Source organism: Perognathus longimembris, chromosome 12, assembly GCF_023159225.1.
Source record: "Perognathus longimembris pacificus isolate PPM17 chromosome 12, ASM2315922v1, whole genome shotgun sequence".
NCBI lineage: Eukaryota > Metazoa > Chordata > Mammalia > Rodentia > Heteromyidae > Perognathus > Perognathus longimembris.
Window position 1 is genome coordinate 25,910,566 of NC_063172.1, and position 21,346 is coordinate 25,931,911.

Sequence of the window (21,346 nt, forward strand, 5' to 3'; positions counted from 1 at the left end):
AAAAGCCCGGAACCCGGTGTTCAGCGGGGCCCCGGGGCGGCGGGGCTGACCTCCCCTCCCCACCCCCGCACCACCCCGGTGCAGTCCAGTCTCTGGCCCCGCCCAGCGCTCCCGGGGGGTGGGGTCCGGGGTGGAGCCCGCACCTGTGGCGGGTTCAAAACCCTCCCTTCCCAGCGGGATCGGGAACTCTGGAGCTGGGCGCCCCCACCCCTCGGCGCGCCCCGGGCCGGCCTCCCCACGCGCCCCTCGCCATGGCAGCGCCCAGGCGCCTCCTCATCCGCGGGGGCCGCGTGGTCAACGACGACGCCTCGCAGGTGGCCGACGTGCTGGTGGAGGACGGCGTGGTGCGCGCGCTGGGGCGCGACCTGCAGCCTCCTCCGGGGGACGCCGCCGGGGGGCTGCGGGTGCTCGAGGCCTCGGGCAAGCTCGTCCTGCCCGGCGGCATCGACACGCACACGCACATGCAGTTCCCCTTCATGGGCTCCAGGTCTGTGGATGATTTCCACCAGGGCACCAAGGTACGCGCCGCGCCGCGCCCCGCAGGGGTGGCCGGTGAAGGTGGGGGTGAGGGGGAGTCGGGAGCCTAGGGCATCCGGCCCGGATCGAGGGGACACGCGCGCCCTGCTGAGGTCATTCCGGGTGCCCCTTGTCAGGGGTTCCTCCCTTCGGATAACTTGGCAAGTCAGAGGTATGCTCTTCCCCCCCCCCCCACCCCCCCATCACTGCCTTTCGCCCCAAGCCCGGAAATGCCCGTCGTTTGGTGTTCTGCCCAAGTCCACAAAATACAAAAGTGATGTATAATCTGTAGCGTGTGTGTGTGTGTGTGTGTTGGTATTAAGTCTTGAACTCAGTGTCTGGTCCTCTACTACTCGAGCCACAGCTCCACTTCCACAGCTTTTTAAAAATTAATTAATTTATTTATTTTTGTTGTTAATTGGGCGTTCTAACAACCCTGATTCGCAGATCTCAGCCTCCAGAGTAGCTAGGATTACAAGTGTCTAGCTTAGAATCTGTGTGTGTGTGTGTGTGCGCGCGCGCGCGCGCGCGCACGCACCATTTCTCCTAGTCCTCCATCCCAGCTATTCACCTAGGAGATAGTGCCAGCGCGTTAAGGTCGTGGTGTGGACTGGAAGCCTAAATCCTCCGTGCCCTCACCTCCACCCAGCCCTTGGAGGAAGAAATGCAGCGGATGAGGGCCTTCATGGGGAAATACTCCAGGAATGCCCTCCTAACCAAGAGTTCACTAGCCTCACCCAAGGCGGCCTTGGCCAGCCTCTCCTTCCCATGCTGGCCCCAGATCACACCCCTCCTCCCCCCCCCCGCCCCCCGCCGTCGTGGATCCCCATCCTGGCTGCTTGGGTTCTGTGGCATTAGTGAGGGTGTAGGAGGCCTGGCAGATGCGGGTTCTAGGTGAGGGAGGCTGCGGTTTCCCCAACCCAAGCCCAGAAGCAATGGAAGGAACTTGGAAGCAGCAGTGCTTCTGAAAACAAGACCAGGCTGACCGGGCAGCTCGGCGGGAGCAGGAGGCTGAAAGCCCCTCCCTCGGCCCTAACAACACACCCCTGTTCTCCATCCCTGTGCTTTGTGTTACCTGGAGAGAAATGGCTTCTGTCCGCGATGTATTGATTTCCTAAAGGCCGACTGCCTGCGCTGGGGAGCAGGGAGGGGTGAGGTTTCCCTAGAACTTCGCCTTTAAGTGTGAACCAGATCAGAGTGCTTAGGCCACTTGGAGATGGGCCAGGCTTCCAGAGTAGTTTGAATGATCGTTCCTTCATTTACGGTCTTGATTTCCAACAGTTTTACTGTCCTTCACCTTTCTTCTCCATTCCTTCACTTCCTCAGATCTCCTTGGTAGGCCCCAATGATTTGACACCAAGAGGACAAGATGCCCAAACCAGCATTTGGAACGCCCCTTCCTAGTTACTTATTATTCACAGGTCTCATGGGGCAATACCATCTTTTTGGAGGACAAATTATTATCTATCTGCTTTCAAAATCGGAAAGCTTTGCTTTGAATATACCTTTTTCTCTCTCCTAAAACATAGTTGAACACATTGTTTTATATTTGAATTGAATTTATCGCTCTTAGGCCAACTCATAAAAAATAACAGAAACCTGAAAAGAAAAATCGTCCCTCTCCAAGAGTCTCCTGCTAAACAACCACCAATGTTTTGTTTCAAAGCCTTTATGGTTTTTAACAAACAGTAAAGTTGTATTGTGCATATGTATTTGAATGTGTGTACATATGAGTTTTATAGCCTGTTGTTTGGTTATAGTGTGGTTTTGTTATCACAGACTCATTAACAGTGTTTTGCTGATGGTAGAGCCTTCCCTTGAACATTCCCATTTGGAAGATAGGCTGCAGATATCCCTGTCCATCAATTGCCAGGCCCTGGAGGAGCAGCCTCCTCCTCAGTTTGTGCAGTAGCTTCCATCCATTCCTCCCCTTCCAATCCCTTCCTTTCCTCCCCTTCCATCCAGATGAAGCAGCCTCGGAGAGGTTGGAGTGTTACTCCAGGCATCTCTTCACTTTCTCAGGGTCAGCTGTGTGGTGTGTCCTGAGATCCTGAGATCTGGTTGAAGTTGGAGACTTATCTGTTCCTTGGCCATTTCTGGAATTGTTCTAGCATAGAGATATGCATAGTTCCTCCCCCAGAAGGTGGGTCTTTGTGGCATGTGACAGTCTATTGTTAACACATGATCCTCCTGCTGATTCTCTAGCATTTATGGTCTTCAAGAAGGTCAAGGCAGTAAACAAAAGCTCCTCTATGCCCATAGGATCCCAAGCAGGAAATGATAGAGTCAGAGAGATGATGTCTATAGGTTTAGCTAGTACAAAGTTCCTGGGAATTCATTGGTTGGATCTCGGGAGGTAATAGCTTCATCCCACCAGATGAGGTTCCCCAGGGAAACAAGTATAAATTCACAGAAGCACTGACATGCTAGCTAAGTTCTGAAAGGAAGGTGCATGGAGTTCTTTTGACTCCTTTCCTAGTCTTTACTATAATTCTCAAGGATATTATTGGGTCCTGGTTCAAGAAATTAGACACACTGGTATTTTTGTATTACACTATTTGTAGTTTGTATTGAAACTTGCCAGGTGTCTTCTTATTAACACAGAGAAATAGCATTTATTGTATGGAGTGTCTGCTACATACCAGCCATTACACTAAGTTATACATTATGTTCCTACTACCCCACATGACACTGTCTTTGCCACTGAGGAAAATGAGACAAGCTACCTGTCTAAGAGTACACATTTACTAAGTGAGGTTTCTCAAATTTGGCCTTGCCTGACTCCATTAATAGAGCTCTTACCTATTAGGTACAGTGGCTTTGAAAAACACCTGGTATTCAGATGTGTTAAGAGAGAATGTGGGGCTGGGGATATGGCCTAGTGACAAGAGTGCTTGCTTCATATACATGAAGCCCTAGGATCAATTCCTCAGCACCACATATATAGAAAACGGCCAGAAGTGGCACTGTGACTCAAGTGGCAGAGTGCTAGCCTTGAGCATAAAGAAGCCAGGGACAGTGCTCAGGCCCTGAGTTCAAGCCCCAGGACTGGCAAAAGAGAGAGAGAGAGAGAGAGAGAGAGAGAGAGAGAGAGAGAGAGAGAAGATGTGATAGACGAGGAAGCTCTATACATTGCATGCTAATGGATAATGGATTTCTCAAACATAGAGTCATCCTCAGCAAATACAGAAGCCCCTCACCTTTCCCAAACTGAAAGCAGTTAAGGTTATCAAAATAAATGGAGACCACAGGTATCTATTTGCATATATTTGTAAGGCATTGGTACATTCATTTATAGTCATATCATCTCCAAGGGAACCTTAAATACAGAAAGCCATAAAGTAAAAATGATATATCATGCTTTCAGGAGATGGGATCTGAAAGGTTAGACCAATAGCTATTTGCTTTCAGCAAGCACCAGGCTGATCATTTATAATATCTGACAAATAGAAGGGATATTGTTTGTGGTATTCTGTTTATTGATTACTGGACCGTGGTCGGACCCAATTTTTAAAAAATGAAGCACAGGTCAACTAAAGGTTACACATTTTATAACTCTAATTCACATCAGACATTGGTTTACAGCCTGTAATGGATTTACTTAATTACAGGTAAAAGCTTTCTATCTGATATAACCAATAGAAATTGCATTCTGCTTTAAAGAAATCATATTTCATTTTTTTTGTATGGGATGTACAGTGGTCTTCCAATAACTCAATATCCATGAGGAAGGACAATGCAATTTCTAATTCAGTGGGAATTGTGAATTCGATAAATTTGAAGGAATTTGTTTTCACTACAGAAAAGCATGAGTTATGAGTTCAGCAAGTTTTCAAACATATATATTTAGTTGCACATAGTCTGAAGTGGACTTATATTAAGAACCCAGTAGTTAGTTGGTAACAGGCGGTGGGATCATCTGTTAACAACAACAACAAAAAACATGCAGCATGCTTTGTTCTTTCTTTCGTCTTTCTTTTCTTTGCGGGGGAGGGGGAGGCAAAGGACCAATTTCTCAAAAGTATTGATGAAGGAAATTCCACTTCATTTTGGAGCTTTTTGGTAAAATGCCATCAAGGTGGTGTTTACAAGGTATGCATGCACCTAAGCCACATGGTGGTTGTATGTGCAGTTTTCTTGCCTTTTGGAAGGGCTCTGCTTCAGAACCTTGAAATCCCCTTTGCTGTTGCTCTCCAGGGCTGGCTTCAGAGAAGAGCTGGGTGGCTGACCCAGAAATCTCTTACAGGGTTCTCAGCATTCCCTTAAAAGTTACATAAATAGCAAAAGGAACAAAAGGTATATAAGTAACAAAGGTCATATAAATAAAAAAAAATACAGGCATGATGGCTCAAGTTCATAATCCCAGCTACTTGAGAGTCAGAGGTTAGAGGATCTTGGTTCAAGGCCAGCCCAGCCTCATCTTGATATAAATGCAGAGGCCACACTTTTATATAAGTGACAGCATTCTGCAGCTTCCTTTCTAAAGCTCATTGCTCTATTGGTTATTAACTCATGCTGACAGATGGGAGTCAGCTATGTGTATTGTATCACGTATATGCTAGTGGTTCAGCGAAAGTGCATAACAATGGGCTAGGGGTTCTGCGATGGACCTTTAGAGTTCTTTCTATTCTTAAAATATCAGAGTCTGGGTGGAGGCTCTTGCTTTTGAGCCCATCTACTCAGCAGGCAGAGATAGGAGAATCACTATATGTTGCCAGCCAGAGCAAAAATGTTATTGAGACTCTAACTCAACCAAATAAGCCAGAGAGATAGGCACACAGCCAAGCTATAGATAAGAGGATTCCAGTCTGAGTCTGACCACTGGCAAAAATAGAAAACAGTATCTAAAAAAATTTATGGGGGGTGGGGGTGGGGGGGACGACAAAAACCAAACCTGAATGTATGGCTCGAGTGATGGTATCTGCTTAGCAATCATGGGGCTCTGAGTTTAACCCCAATACCATCAAAGGAAAAAAAATGTACAAAAAACAATATATAGCTTGGTGCTTGTAGCTCACATCTGTAACCTTAGCTACTCAGGAGGCTGAGATGTGAGAATAATGGTTCAGAGCTAGCAGAAAAGTCCCTGTGAGACTCATCTCCAATAAACCACCCAGAAAAAGCTGGAAGTAATGCTGTGGCTCAAGTGATAAGAGCATTAGCCTTGAGCAAAAAAAGTTTGGCAACTGCACCCTGACCTGGAGTTCAACCAGGACTGGCATGCAAACACACACACACACACACACACACACACACACACACACACACACACATACTATATATATATATTTTTTCTATATTATATATATATATATATCATCCAGCCCTTAATTAAATGCTCATTACAGTCACTCAATATACATTCACAACATATACTGATACATTGATAGAATAGCTGCTTGGTTTTTTTTGTCAGTTGTGGGGCTTGAACTCTGGGCCTGGGGCTATCCCTGACCTCTTTAGTTCAAGGCTATCACTACCACTGGAACCACAGCATCACTTCTGGTTTTCTGGTGGTTAATTGGAGATTAGAGTCTCGCTGGCTTTGAATGGCCATCCTCAGATCTCAGCTTCCAGAGTAGCTATGATTGCAGGGAGCCTCTGGCACCCAGCAGCTGCTTGTCTTATAAAAGCACAATAAGTAGAGAAATAAAGAAAAAGTTATGTGAGAATCACCTATGCTGATACGTTTTTCTCCATATTCTTTCTGATTTTCCTCTTTGGGAAATGAAATGAGTGTTGTCTTCTCCCCAATTGTCTGGAGTCATACATGCCCATTATGCTCTCCCTGCGCCTTCAACATGTCATTGGAGAGCTTGACTGTGGCCCCAATGTCCTTGCTAGCCTGGGACACTCTTGAGGATCAGGGTTTCTTTGTGCCCATCCGCAAACATCCCAATCTAAATGTCCCAGAAGGACTTCACACTCATCTCGCCTCCCTCCTGAGTGCCCTCCTGCTTTCCTCCCTGTCTCCCACAGACTGATGGCTCCGCTCCAATCTTCTCCACATTATAGACATTTCAGACACTCAGATTTCTCGGCAGTTTCTGCTCCTATGTGTCTCCTACATCACTGCATCCTGGCTATTGGTACATGTTGGCTTTAAAACAAAGTCTATGTGAATTTAATGGAAAAATATATAGAATTTGTTCTTTTTTTTTTTAAAGATCATTTCAATCACAAGCAAGGCTAAAGTTGGGACTGTCCTTTTGTATTAGTAGTTTGCATATTCCAAGCCTGGTGGATTGTAATTGTGTACTTTTCTTTTCCTTTTTTATTTTATTTTTTGCCAGTCCTGGGGCTTGAACTCAAGGCCTGGACCCTGTCCCTGAGCTCCTTTTGCTCAAGGCTACCACTCTACCACTTGAGCCACATTACCACTTCTGGATTTTTCTGTGTATGTGGTGCTGAGGAATTGAACCCAGGCTTTTGTGCATGCACTCTACCACTAAGCCACATTCCCAGCCCTGTATGCTCTTACTGAATGACTATGTAATAGTTACAGAGTGAACCTCTGGGACATTCAGAGGAAGGTACTCACATACTCCATACTTTTTACTTCACAGCTCCCCTCATCCTACTGCCATTTGTACAGCAAAAGTAGTATAGATGTGAATTTTTTCATAGTATGAAAAAATTATTCTAACTATCCAATTCAAAATAATTCTGAAGCTATAGCAGTATATTTTGAACTATTAACTGCCAAGCAATACCAACAACTCCAAGCTAAGGGATCTTCAAGATGGTAGTTAGATTTCCATCATTAATTTGCCCAACAATTATTTATTGCAAATCCACTATAGGCCAGGCATCAGAGTCAATTCTGGAGTTATAGAGATGCAATCCATGGTTTCTGTCCTTAGAGCAGCCAGGATGGAGGTAAAACCATCCATAATTTGAGTCTCTGCTGTAGGAACCTATGCGCATTGTGCTGGACCCTGTTGGCTTCACTTTGGATTATGCCTGCTCTTGAGTAACACTAAAGACCAGATGACACGTGGCCTTTCCCCTTGCACTGGGCCACCAGTTTTGTAATGCTTTGCATCATCAGGCTGTTTCTGAGCAGGCAATTTGGCTGATAAGTGAGTCTTGGCAACTTCTCAGCATCTGGACCTCAGTATCTCTTTGAGTTCTCATCACATGGCAGGTAACAAACTGAGGCAGAACTCTGTTTTTACCGTTGTGTTTGTTTTATTTTACCATTGTGTTTTATTTTCCCTAGTATAGAAATTGCATATTACAGTCATGAGTTTCTGAGCCTTGAGGATTTATTTCCACATAAAAATCAAAACCCTAAAAAGTGAGCTTCATTTACTAAATAAAATTCAACCTTTCTCTTCTTGCCTTGTTGTGTGTGTGTGTATACCAGTCCTGGGGCTTGAAGGGCTTGTGTACTATCCCTGAACTAATTTTGCTCAAGACTAGCACTCTACTCCTTGAACCACAGCTCCACTTCTGGCTTTTTTAGTAGTTTATTGGAGATCAGAGTATCACAGACTACTGCTCAGGCGAGCTTTGAACTACATTCCTCAGATCTCAGCCTCCTGAGTAGTTAGGATTACAGACATGGGCCACCAGTACCCAGGCTTTCACCCTTTGTTTATGAGTGAAGAAGTCCTTTGAGACATAGAGCCAGAAGTACATTAATTTTCTTTGGAGTTTTTGGTGAACATTGGTCCTGTGGTAGGCGTTGCACAGCGCCAGGCAGTCAAATGGGCTCAGGATCTTCATTTCACATTAACATAGGAGCAGCCAAGGTACCACACTGCCAGTGCTAGTGATCATCTCATCTCCTAGGAAACAGTATTTCCCAGGAACTCACAATTTACACAGCTTTTCCAGTTTGCTACTGGAAAAGTGAATTATTGTTATTCTAGTTCATGACTTGGAGAAACATTAGTGCCTCCCTTTTTTTTCCCCTCTGAACGCTTATAAATAGGAGCATATTTATATGCAAAGCACTGTAATGGGAATGTGGGGATGAAAACATCAATTAAGCCTGGAAGATGAGGAAAACTTCCCCACATTAAAAAAAATATGAGGGAAGGGAAAAACAGGGGGCGAGGGAGGGATAGAGTGACATTGTCCAAACAGCAATGTATTTTTTTACCTGATTTATGTAACTGTAACCTCTCTGTATATCAACTTTACAATAATTATTTAAAAATGTTGTTTGTGGAGCTGTGGCTCAAGTAGTAGAGCACTAGCCTTGAGCACAAAGAGGCTCAGGGACAGCACCCAGGCCTTGGGTTCAAATCCCAGGGGGAGGTGGGAGGAGGAAGAATCTCTAGTCTAGGAAGAGCAAAAGAATAGCAAGAGTGCCCTCTCTGAGGTGGAAACAGACTCAGAGAACACAGGGTAGCCTTGCTGGTGTGGAGAGCATGATAAAAAGCTAAGGAGATAGCTAAAAGTGAGGCCATACAGAACCTTCTGGGCAGTGGGACTTCATTTCTTCATTTCAAGAGCAAAGGGACGTCAAGGAAGTGGCAAGTGAGGTTGGGCAGCTGTACTGTAAATGAACTCTGACCTTGAAGTAGAGTTTCCACCTACTCTGGAGCATACCCTCTCCATTCTCTTCTTCCGTCTTTCCTTCCCTCTCTTCTTCACTCCACTGTGCTAGTCCATCCAAAGAAGATGAAGGAAGTACAGGGCAGGTAGCCAGTCCTAGGCCAGAGACCCAACTCCCAGGATTCACATGTCAAGTCTGGTCATTCTTTAGTGGTAGAGGGCAGAGAATGGAAACTTATGATGTCACACAGACACACCATAGAAAGAAACCAAGTAAGTGTTTCATCCCATCCTCAGGGTGTAGAAAGGGGCTTTAGTCTTAAATAGAGGGAGAATTGAGGCAGGAGATGAGAGATATCTGTAGTTAAATATCTAGACAAGCTGTGGCCTGGTTGATCCTTAATTATCTCAGTCTGATTCTACAGAGGAATCATTGCTGCTATCACCATTTGAAGGGAGGAATCTGATTTGTGTAAGATGGTAGGGACACCAAGCTCTCCTGCTTTTTTTTTTTTTTTTTTTTTTTTTTTAGTTAATCCCTGAGTGATGATAAGGGCATGGAGTAGGTTGGCAGTAGCCATGAGAAAGATTGTTGATGGACTGAAGTTTAGATGTGAATGAGCTTGGAAATAAAATTTGATGACACCATAAGAAAGAAGAAAACTACCAAGGATCTTTTCAATACTGGTCTACAACCTCATATATTCTTCAATAAAAGTGTGTGTTACACAAGGTGATGACTCATTGTTGGATAGAGTTTATCATGATTCAAGTTCAATTGCATTTGCACTGGGACAGCATAGGCTCTTCTGCTACCCCAAAAGAGGATAAACTGAAAAGGTTTTCAATAGAGAACAATCAAAATAAGTAGGGACTGAACATTGATGTATGAGCCAAGTGTAGAAAAGATAAATCATTTTGTTAAGCTAAATAAATAAAAAGGGAAAGAAATCAATCACTGGGCACAGAAGCAAAGAGAACCCTTAGGGTCCAGGTAGCAATCCACAAGCTCAGCCCTAGCTCTTCACTGCTATTCACTATAGAGTCTCTAAATTCATTCCCAGATTCCCAGGCTGGGAGAGTGAAGCAGAAGAGTAGAGAAAAGAAAAGGAGGGGCTGGAAATGTGGCTTAGCAGTAGAGTGCTCTCCTTGCATGCATGAATCCCTGGGTTTTATTCCTTTGCACCACATAAACAGAAAAAGCCAGAAGTGGCGCTGTGGCTCAAGTGGTAGAGTGCTAGCCTTGAGCAGAAAGAAGCTTAGGGACAGTGCTCAGACCCAGAGTTAAAGCCCCAAGACTGGCAAAAAAAAAAAAAAAGAAAAAACACGAGAAGAAAAGGATAAGAAGGGGGGTGGGGGACAAAAAATAAAAGTCTATTTCTCTCCTTTCTCTTTCATATTTCTCATTAATTATGAAGGTAAAGTATAAATATTTGATATTATTCAAGAGCTGAAAGATTGGCCTTTGACCACCATTTTTATAGATATTGGCATTATTGAACTCATAGCTCTTGTGAGGCACTCTGTTGCTTGAGCCATACCCCCAGCCTGTCTTGTGTTTTGTTTTTGTTTGTTGAGTCAGGGTTTCACTACATAGCGTAAACCAGCCTGTAGCTTACCATCCTCCTCCTTTAGCTTCCCAAGTACATGATTACAGATAAATACTCCCACACCCACATTTGACTATCATATCTCTTCAGTCTACTAAGATTATCCATAGTCTACTTAATACACACACACACACACACACACAATTATATGTTTGTATATCTTTAGGCCACATGTGTGTTAAAGACATTTTTTCTGTACTGATAGTAGTATCTGAACTCAGAGCCTCTGGCTCTCACTTGGCTCTATTTATTCAAGGATGGTGCTCTACCGGTTGAGTTGTCCCCCTATTCCAGCGTTTTGTTGGTTAATTGGAGATATGAGTCTCACATGGACTTTTCTACCCCAGCTAGCTTCAAATCACGACCCTCAGATTTCAGCCTCCCGAGTAGCTAGGATTACAGGTGAGAGCAACTTAAGTCACACTTTTAAAATAGAAAATTTAGCAGATATTGAAAATAAGGTTTAACTAAAGGGAAATTAAAAGCACGTAAAATTATATTGGGCAGAAATGGCCACAGGACTCTGCTTTTGTGCTGTTGCTATGTTCTGGAGAACGTTATTAGGATCTACGTTATCATGTCCTGCTTCTTTCTCCCTGGCTCCCAGACAAGCTCAGAATCCTCCAAGCTCCCTCCTACTTCTTTCTCTCATCCATGATTGCTCCTCAGAACCTCCTTGGGACCGTCACTGGCTCTTGATCCTTTTAAACATCAGCTGGTGATGCTCTTCCACTGGGCCATCTTCTCAGTCATCAAGTAATTACAATCAAGTAATTATATCAAGTAATAAGATAATCATCTGATTATCTTCAGCTCTACAAATGACCATCACCCCGCCCTGGGTGCACTGGGTACACCTCTTTATATGGTACCCTGTGGCCTTAATGCTGAACTTTTGTGTGTGTATGTGCTCATACTGGGCCTTGAACTCAGAGCCTGGCACTGTCCCTTAGCTTTTGTCCTCTAAGCTAGCATTCTACCACATGAGCTACACTTCCACTTCCAGCTTTGTGCTGGTTAGAGAAAAGAGTTGCGTGGACTTTCCTATTTGGGCTGGCTTTGAACTCTGATCCTCAAACCTCAGCCTCCTCAAGGTACGATTGCAGGCATGAGCCACCAGCTCCTAGCTAATAATGAATTTTTGACTCTTTTTCAGGGGCCAAGTCTCTCTTGAATCATTCTTTTTTTTCTTTTTCTGGAAACACAGCTTCTGCAATCCAATGACTGTCTTTTATTTTGCCTTTGTCCTATTAGCTGTGAGACTGTGGCCAAGTACTAAAATACTATAATGGCCTCTCTGCTTAGTTTCCCCCACTCTAAAGTAGCAATAAAAATACTGCAGAACTGATGATGACTAATACGTGCCAAACACTAGAGTAGTTCTTGGCACATGGTAAGCACTCACTATGCCATAGATATTGCCATAATAAGCAGCAAATTCCACATGTCTGGCCTACTTGTCATTTAAGTCCAAGCTTCCTTGAGTCTCAGATTTGATTGTTCTGTCCTCCAAATTCCCAGTGAGTTTTTTATTTATTTTCTGCATTTCTCCTAGGAAGCTCAGTAATCTTATCTTCCCAAGAAATTTCTATACTGTTTATTACAGAGCTAGATTTGCTTCTATTACAATCAACTATTTCATTGTAGATTATTTATGCATATGGGTACACCCCTCCCACCTGCTTCCTTCATGCTACGGGTAATGACTGCATGTGAAAGACTTTAAAAGTAATTAGTAGATGAAGAATATTTATTATCATGTAATCCACATTCAAGCTACTCAGGAGGCTTTCAGTTCAAGGCTACTAGAGCAAAATTTTGAAACTGTCCAGTGAACAAAGGAAAAGCAAAGGAGTAGAAATGTGACAGTGGTGGGCACTTGCCTAGCCCAAGGCCCTGAGTTCAATCCCAGTACCATCCAAAAACCTCCAGTATGTTCCTTTAGAAATAGAATCCCTCAAGGCTTTTTTGTGTTGCCCGTGAAGACACTTGAAGAAGAAAGAAAATGAAAAGATAAATCTGTGCTCAAGTAAAAGTACAAAACTTGAGGTCTTTATTCTAGTGTTGTCATTATACCAGAAGGAAATCTTAGGAAATGCAAATAAATGTTGCTCTGCATAGAAGGCAAGGCTGTCTAACAGTGGAGACAAAGATGTGGACCCTTGTACAAAAAAAGAGTGAGATTTTTGTTTTGTTTTTGTTTTTGCCAGTCCTGGGGCTTGAACTCAGGGCCTGGACACTGTCCCTGAGCTTCTCTGTGCTCAAGGCTAGTGCTCTACCCCTTGAGCCACAACGCCACTTCTGTTTCTGTTTTCTGTTCTTTTTCTGTTTATGTGGTACTGAGGAATCAAACCCAGGGCTTCATGCATGCTAGACAAGCAATATGCCACTAAGCCACATTCTCAGCCAAGTGAGATTTTTTAATTTTTTTTTTTAGAATCAGAATGGGGCCAAGCTACGTGGTGGGGGGGGGGGGGCGGAGAAGAACAAGGAGGGAGTTCCAGGCAGGGTGTGGCTTACCAAGGCACCCGCAGGGCTGTGTAGAGTGGGTGAGGGATACGGCTAGAGATTGTAGAGCCTTATGGCTATGGTCACATAGCCATATTTCAAGCAATGAAGTGAGATGGTGCCTGAAAAGTGGAAATTTCTCAGTTCTCTGGGAATGGCACAAAGGCCTTGGTATGCCGTGAAATGAAGCTTAGTACACACCTGCTGTGAGTCAGTCAGAGCCAGGTATGTTGTGTACCTCCCCCTCAACTCATCCTCTCAACTAGCCTGGGGCCTAGGTGCAATTATCACCCTCATTTTGCCAGCAAGAAGTGAAAGGCACATGCAGCTTAAGAAATTGTGTGGGACAGGGTAGCTAATGAGTGTGGAATCACAGCTTTGTGCTCAGGCATCAGCAAGACCCCAGGGTCCCTGCCCCAAACTGCAGAATTAGTAGTTTCCTTCAACAACAACAATTAAAAACACATTAACCACCTTGTGGTTTTAGTTTAAACAAAATCAATTTAAATAATTAGCTGATGACACTTGATTTAATAATAGTTATTAAATTAGCTATAATGTAATATAACGTAATATGTCAGCAGGTGTACTGAGAGTTAAGGCAGCATTGCAGGGACTTTCAGGCCATCTGAGGAAGATTCATCTTTATTCTAGAGGCAGTAAGAAGAAGTAGGGTTTTTAAAATTTCTTTGTGTTATTTTCAGTTGCCACCAGATAACTACATACTTATAAGGAATAATGTGCTCTAGGAATATTTCTTGTGGAATGGTCAATCAGAACCATTAGCACATCTGTTTCCTCAGATACTCATCATTTCCTTGTGGTGAGAACATTTAACATCTCTCCTTCTTTTCCTTTCTTCCTTTTCTTTTTTCTTTTTTGCTACTACTAAGGGCCTCATACTCTTGCTTAGTGACTTAAGGCTGTTGCTCTACCGCGTGAGCTGCACCTCCCACTTCCAGCCTCTTTCGGGTTAATTGGGAATAAGAGTCTCTAGGATTTGTCAGTCCAGTTTGGCTTCAAACTGCGATCCTCAGATCTTAGCCTCCTGGGAAGCTAGGATTACAGGCTGAGCTACCAACACCTAGCTCTGCTGGCTATTTTGAAATATACAATGCCCTGATTTGATCTATGGTCATCCTCCCAAATAATAGGATGCCGGAATCTATTCCTCTCATCTACTTGTAACTTTGTCTCATTGACTAGCCTCTCCTCTCTCTCCTTGCCCTGAACCATTTGAGTTAAGTGGTCCATTTATGGCTTGGATATACCCTTTTCCATGAAGATTTGCCTGGGGCCGGGTGAAAGCAGAACTAGAGAGATAAGGTGAGACAAGAATCCATTAAAAAAAAATCAAGGTGAAAGATGAGAAGGATCTGAACCAGGCCTGGAGCAATGGGATCAGAGGGAGGGCATAGGTGTACATCAAAGAAAGATGGAGCTTCCTTCAGTGGTTTTAGAGGATGGAGGACAGGCAATAACCCTGCAGGGTTTCCTGGGGTCCTGGGTGAATCACAGAGCGGTTGGAAATATATTCTACCAAGATGGATCTTAAGGTTATCTTATAATAGCAAAAATAATTTCTTGAGAAGAAAATAAATTGTTGAGTCTTTTCCACTTTCCCGTTTCAATTTTTCTTTGTAGTCTTCACTATTTTCTTGGAATCAAAGCCCTTTTCATCTCTCTCTCTCTCTCTCTCTCTCTCTCTCTCTCTCTCTCTCTCTGTGTATACGTGTGTGTGTGTGTGTGTGTGTGTGTGTGTGTGTGTGTGTGTGTGTGTACTGGTCCTGGGGCTTGAACTCAGTTCCTAGGCCCTGACCTTGTTGCTCAAAGCTAGTACTCTACACTTAATCTGTGGCTCCACTTCCACTGTTTTCATCTGATCAGAAATTTTGTCCTTTTTGCAAAGGCAATTCTAGTAGTTTTAGTACTTCACACACTAATTTATGAAAGGTGTAGGGCTGGGAATATGGCCTGGTGGTAGAGTGTTTGCCTCACATACATGAAGCCCTGGTGCCTCAGCACCACATATATAGGAAAAGCCAGAAGTGGCGCTGTGGCTCAAGTGGTAGCGTGCTAGCCTTGAGCAAAAAGAAGCCAGGGACAGTGCTCAGGCCCTGAGTTCAAGTATCAGGACTGGCAAAAAAAAAAAAAAGTGTAGCCCTCTGGGTCTTGTAAGCAGGCAGCAGCATTTTTGTGTGATTTCCAAGACATTAGTTCTTCCAAAATGCTCGCAAATGCACACTACTCTCAGTGACAAGTGACATAAGTGGAGCTTGACGGCTGACGCTCTGAACCTTGGTGCTTGCAGGCTGCTCTGGCAGGAGGCACCACCATGATTATGGATTTCGCCATTCCTCAGAAAGGCAGCTCCCTCCTCGGGGCATTTGAGACCTGGCGGAGCTGGGCTGACCCCAAAGTCTGCTGTGACTACAGCTTGCACGTGGCCGTGACGTGGTGGAGTGACCAGGTAAGGCATCTGGGTTCTAACTACTTTTTTCCCCATTTTATTCCCTTGTCCTTGTTCTGTATGAGACTAAGAAATGAGCAATGTCAACAGAATGCCTGCTCCCAGGGCAGCCGGACAATCCCAGGAATTTTCTTTGCCCATTCTTTTGTACCTTTCAAATTCTGGATCCTAGAAAAGATTACCCATTCAAATTGCCAAATTTTAAAAAGAGATTGAAGTCAATAAAATAGTCTTTATATTCAATCACAAGTCTTTGATGAGTAAGCCATGGATTACAACTATTCTGCAAAACTTGAAAAGTACTGCTTTCTCTTATGCTCAGCGCTGATTATCTCCAGGAGCTTGTTTGTTTGGAGCTGGTACTGGAGCTTGTTCTCAGGGTCTATGCTCTCTCTTAGATTTTTTTCTTGCCACAGTTCTACCTTAGGCTTTTTGATATCTATTTGGAGTGTCTCAAATTTATCTGTCTGGGCTGACTTCAAACCATGATCCTCACACTTCAGTGTCCAGAGTAGCTAGGACTACCGAGGTAGCTAGCTAGAATTTTTTAACTGGCATTACCCCCACTTATTAAAACTTCAATAAGAAATGTTTAATTTAGAAGAGAAAACAAGGAAATTCAACATTTAGGATTCTTGTAATCCCGCCCCAGCCCCATGACCACTCCAGATACTTTGCAAGGACAGTGATAGACGGAGACCCTTTCCAGGATTATCCTCCGGCTGTGACCTAACCTGAGGCTCATCCACTCTCAGTCTGCTGGTAAGAGTTCATCATGGCACTCAAGCCAAACCTTCCTTGCCCACTTATTGCTGACTGAAGCCAGGACGGACATGGTAACTAGATTTGGAGAGAAAAGCCCGTTTTGAGAGCTGCAAAAATATGTGAATTTCTCCTCATACAAATGTGTATGTGTACCTTGGAAGAGATTTTTCAATCACAGCTTGTTTCTTCAGATTGGACTTCATTCAGAAAGAGATCACCGGGGTGACATTATTTGAGTAACTCTTGCCCTCAACTCCCTCCCAAACTGGAATTTAGACGTCAAGTTAATATGAAACAAGTGATCAATCTTTAGCAAACAATTTGCCAAACATATAACAGCAGAGTTTATAGTCCACAGCTAAAGTTGATTTTTCTCCAAAAATGTCATTCTAAGTGATGTGCTTGATCTGTTTAGTGCCTTCCAGGTCCTTCCCCTCCCCTTTCCCCCCAACTCCTGCCTCCCCCCCTTCACTCTCTTTTCTTTCCTCCTTTATTTTATATAACATAGATCAGTGGTGCCTGGCATTAGCTCTTACCATTACTTTGATATGCAAAGAGGTCCTAGTGAATGTTGTTCACGTACAGATTCTGTTCTGTTGCTGTAACCAAGTGGCTTAAACAACAGAATTAGGTTCACAGTTCTGAAGGGCAGCAGAATGGGCTCCTTCTGTGGACAGATCTGTTCTACTCTCTTCCAAAGCTTCTGGTAGTTTTTGCAAAGACCTTTGACAAGATGTCTTACAGAAAAATCTCCTGTGTTTCTGACCCCCTCCTTACCTAGTGACCTGTGTGTTTTTAAGTAATAGGAAAGTTAATCTTTGATATGTATATTCAGGAGTTGTTTGCATTTATTTCACAAGCTGCTGGTCACATTTTTTACCTAGGCTGTTAAAGTTTTTCTTGAGTTGGAAAACCTCTCATCAACAAAAAGCAATGGCTCTATTGTTACTACAACGTTCCCTTATTTGTGTGTGTGCTAACCTATAAAATTCAATTTCCTTCATTTAGTCTGATTTACTGATTTTTTCCTTTAAAATGTTTCATCCATTTTGAGACTTGAATTGTGTCTGCAAAGGCAAATTGTGGGCTAGTTTTGGTATATATTTTATTATGGTCTTTGGGTAGTTGTCCAAAGGGTTTCAGTTAAACAAGTCAATTATGAATCCGATGCATCCTGATCACTGGGTTTTGATCTTCATTTACCCCTTATCCTTGGCAGCTCTGCAGGCTCCCAAGTTTCCAGCTGGTCCAGTCCTGTTAGCAGTGCCTTCTCACCTCCTCAGAGCTGCGTTCTTGCAGAGTTCTCAGCTTGCACCTCCTCAGCCAAGCCTAGGCCCACCCACATCTACTCCCTCTATGAACATATCCCCAGTGGCTAGATCTGGCCCCAACCCTTTATTCTTTCTAGATCCACCATCACTTCTCTTGCTACCACCTTCATTTTCCAGAACAATTCCCTCAAACTGGGAGACAGAAGCTGAGAATTTCATCTCCAAGCATAGACATGAAGTGCTTTGGGAAAAACCAATGAACTTTTACCAGTGAAATACCATGGCCTCAGCAATTCATCAGATGAAATAGGGGATGACATGGGAGAAAGATCCAGGACTTCGTTGCATATTTCTAGAACTCCACAGTTGTCATTATGTATTTATGTCTTGAATGGAAGCTGTTGGAGAATGTTGAAACTGTCATTGAAATTCGAGCTATTGTTGTTGTTGCTTTCCTTTAGGTGAAAGAAGAAATGACTATCCTTGCCCGAGATAAAGGTGTTAACTCTTTCAAGATGTTCATGGCTTATAAAGATGTGTATATGGTGGGGGACTCGGAGCTGTATGCAGCCTTCTCCCAGTGCAAGAAAATTGGAGCAATTGCCCAGGTCCATGCAGAAAATGGAGACTTAATCGCAGAGGTGAGGACTGCATTCCCCCTCTTCCACTGACAATGAAAACAGCCCTCACTTCCTGCAAAACATATGGCCCTAAGAAGGTTAACTGTTTCAATGCATTGAAGTGAGGATTTCCCTTTTCCAGCCATTTGCATTATCAAGACCCAGATGGTTTTCTTTGTGTCCCTGAGCACTGTGTGTGTTTATTTATGGTGGTGTTGTTTTTATATTAGCTCAAAACTGCTGGTTCAGAAAGCTAAAATGTGGGCCTAAATGTAATCTGATGACTTAAGCAGTGTATTTGACAGGTTTGTAAAGCCCTAATCTTTTGAAAAACTGGGTATTAAGCTGTGCTCAGAAGGAATCTAGATGATATTTATTTCTCACGTTAGTTTCATTACTAATGCCTATAGGGTATACCTTCTGCCAGATTTAAAGAGCTGTCTCTTACCCTTTCTATTAGCTGATTTTTTTTCCTCTCCCTAGGCTCAGTTTCCATTAAAGTGAATGAGATTGAGGCTCAGTGGCCAGGAGGCAGAGGGAACAATCAAGAAGAGAGAAATGAGCTGTAAAATCAAACAGACCAGGTTTAACTTCAACACTTTGACTACCTGGCAGCACAGCCTGGGCAAGTCATTTTACCCTGAGTCCTGGCCTCCTGCCCTTTTACATAAGGAAGAAATAAAAATTTGAGAGGGGGACTAATTGATCCAATACCAGTTTGGCTTAATAGGTTGGCTTGGGGTGCCAGTGAAGACCAGCTTCAGTTTAAAAATACATCCACACAGAGCTGGGAATATGGCCTAGGGGTAGAGTGCTTGCCTTGTATACATGAAGCCCCGAGTTTGATTCCTCAGAACACATATATAGAAAAAGCCAGAAGTGGCGCTGTGGCTCAAGTGGTAGAGTGCTAGCCTTGAGCAAAAAGAAGCCAGGGACAGTGCTCAGGCCCTGAGTCCAAGCCCTCAAAAATACATACATACATGAGGTAACAAACAGTACAAGTAATGTATCCAATGCCTAACGTACGAAACTGTAACCTCTCTGTACATCAGTTTGATAATAAAAATTTGAAAAAAAATACACACATACATTTATATACATATACACACATGTGTATGTGTACATATGTATATGCATGTATATACACACACATATATACATATATATACACACAATGAAATATATAGTATATTGCAATGGGCCACTTTTAGCAAGGATCTGTAATGGTTTGTTTTATTTGGCTCACCTATACCAATCATTAAGTTGTAAATGTGGATATTGCTTTTCAAAGAATGTTACTGAACTAAACTACTTCTTTCTTTTTTATTTGTTGTCCGTCGGTCATGGAGCTTGTGCTCAGGGTATGGGCACTGTTGCCGAGCTCGAGGCTGGCACTCTACCACTTTGAGCCATAGCTCCACTTCTGGTTTTCTAGTGGTTAACTGGAGAGAAGAGTCTTGCAACTTTTCTGCCAGAGCTGGCTTTGAACCATGATCCTCAGATCTCAGCCTCCTGAGTAGCTAGGGTTATAGGTATGAGCCACCAGCACCCAACTAACCTAGTTTCTTTTTAACTTTTGAATCCAAAGAATTTGAAATATGCATAGGGAAAATTATCATGTTATGAGAATACTGAAATGACTTTTAACAAACACTCCTACGTATACCCATACCTAACAGATTAAATGTCTATGAGTACCTTTAACTGACAAAGAACGAATATTGCTTGTCATTAGTAAACCTTCCTTGTCTTTTAATAATGATGCTACTTTTTAAGGGAGCAAAGAAGATGCTGGCCTTGGGGATAACCGGCCCAGAGGGCCATGAGCTGTGCCGCCCGGAAGCAGTGGAGGCAGAGGCCACAATGAGAGCCATCACCATAGCCGGTGCTGTGAATTGCCCCCTCTACATTGTGCACGTGATGAGCAAATCTGCAGCCAAGGTGATAGCAGATGCTAGGAGAGATGGTAAGCCCCGGGAGACTCACTGATCACCCAGAACTAGCTCGAGTCCACAGAGCGCCTGAAACACTCTGCCATTGCTTCTGAGATTTACACGTGGATTTCACCCTTCTTTCTCCCTTTTGCCTGAATCCTTTCTGTCTTCCTTCATCTTTACACAGGTCTATTTGCCCTCCTTTCACTCATCTTTGTGGCTTCTGTGTTTCCTTTAGGTTATTTCTTTATCCCTAAGGCTTTAAATTATTTCTTTCAACCTCTAAGCCTCATCCTCAACACCATAGGAAGTCACCTTTTAATCTGCTGGCTAATTTTAATTTAACTTTAAAGTTGTAACTTTAAAATTAACTTTAATGAAGCATCCCCTGTTAGCCATTAAGCACCTGGATCAGGCCATTTCAGGAAACAAAATACATGTTCATAAACTGTTTTTTGAGTTAAATTGATTTGTCTGAAAGTAGCATGAGTATTTGAGCAATAACAAAGTAGCATTTTATTTTTTTGTGCCTGTACTACAGCTTAAACTCATGGGCCTCAAGATCTTGCCTGGCTTTGTCACTCAAAGCTAGAAGTCTAACACTTAAACCAAAGATTCACTTCTGGCTTTTCAGTAGTTAATTTCAGATAAGAGTCTCAAGGGCTTTTCTTCTCCAAGCTGGCTTTGAACTACAATTTTCAGAAGTCAGCCTCCTAAGTAGCTAGGATTATAAGTGTGAACTACCACTGGCATCTGGCTCTCAATAGTATTATAATTAATTTTTAATTAATTAATTTATTTTTGGCCAGTCCTGGGCCTTAAACTAAGGGCCTGAGTACTGTCCCTGGCTTCTTTTTGCTCAAGGCTAGCACTCTACCACTTGATCCACAGCACCACTTCTGGCCTTTTCTATATATGTGGTCCTGAGGAATCGAACCCAGGGCTTTCTGTATACGAGGCGAGCACTCTTGCCACTAGGCCATATTCCCAGCCCCTTTATAATTAATTTTTAAACAAAAATGATTATTACTCCAAATGAATTAGTGCATCCATTCTCTAGTTCAATGTGGCACATAAATTGTCATCCTAAAATAGACAATTTCTTATCTTGGTAAGAGTTGGGCCAAGAAATGATTACTTTCAT

The 21,346-nt window shown here is 43.3% G+C and overlaps 1 protein-coding gene across 6 annotated transcripts in view; it reads left to right on the forward strand.

The window, feature by feature from the left end:
- The first annotated feature begins 207 nt into the window (after positions 1–207).
- Dpys (dihydropyrimidinase) overlaps positions 208–21,346 on the forward strand; it is a 78,364-nt gene continuing 57,225 nt past the window's right edge. For all 6 annotated transcript variants that reach the window (XR_007212757.1, XR_007212758.1, XM_048358427.1 and 3 more), the window contains exons 1-4: positions 208–518; positions 15,454–15,612; positions 18,110–18,289; positions 20,045–20,234. Coding sequence is in view for 4 of the 6 variants with exons in the window: in XM_048358427.1 (XP_048214384.1) it covers positions 252–518; positions 15,454–15,612; positions 18,110–18,289; positions 20,045–20,234 (796 nt within the window). In the remaining 2 variants the exon portion in view is untranslated. The remainder of the gene's footprint in view (positions 519–15,453; positions 15,613–18,109; positions 18,290–20,044; positions 20,235–21,346) is intronic.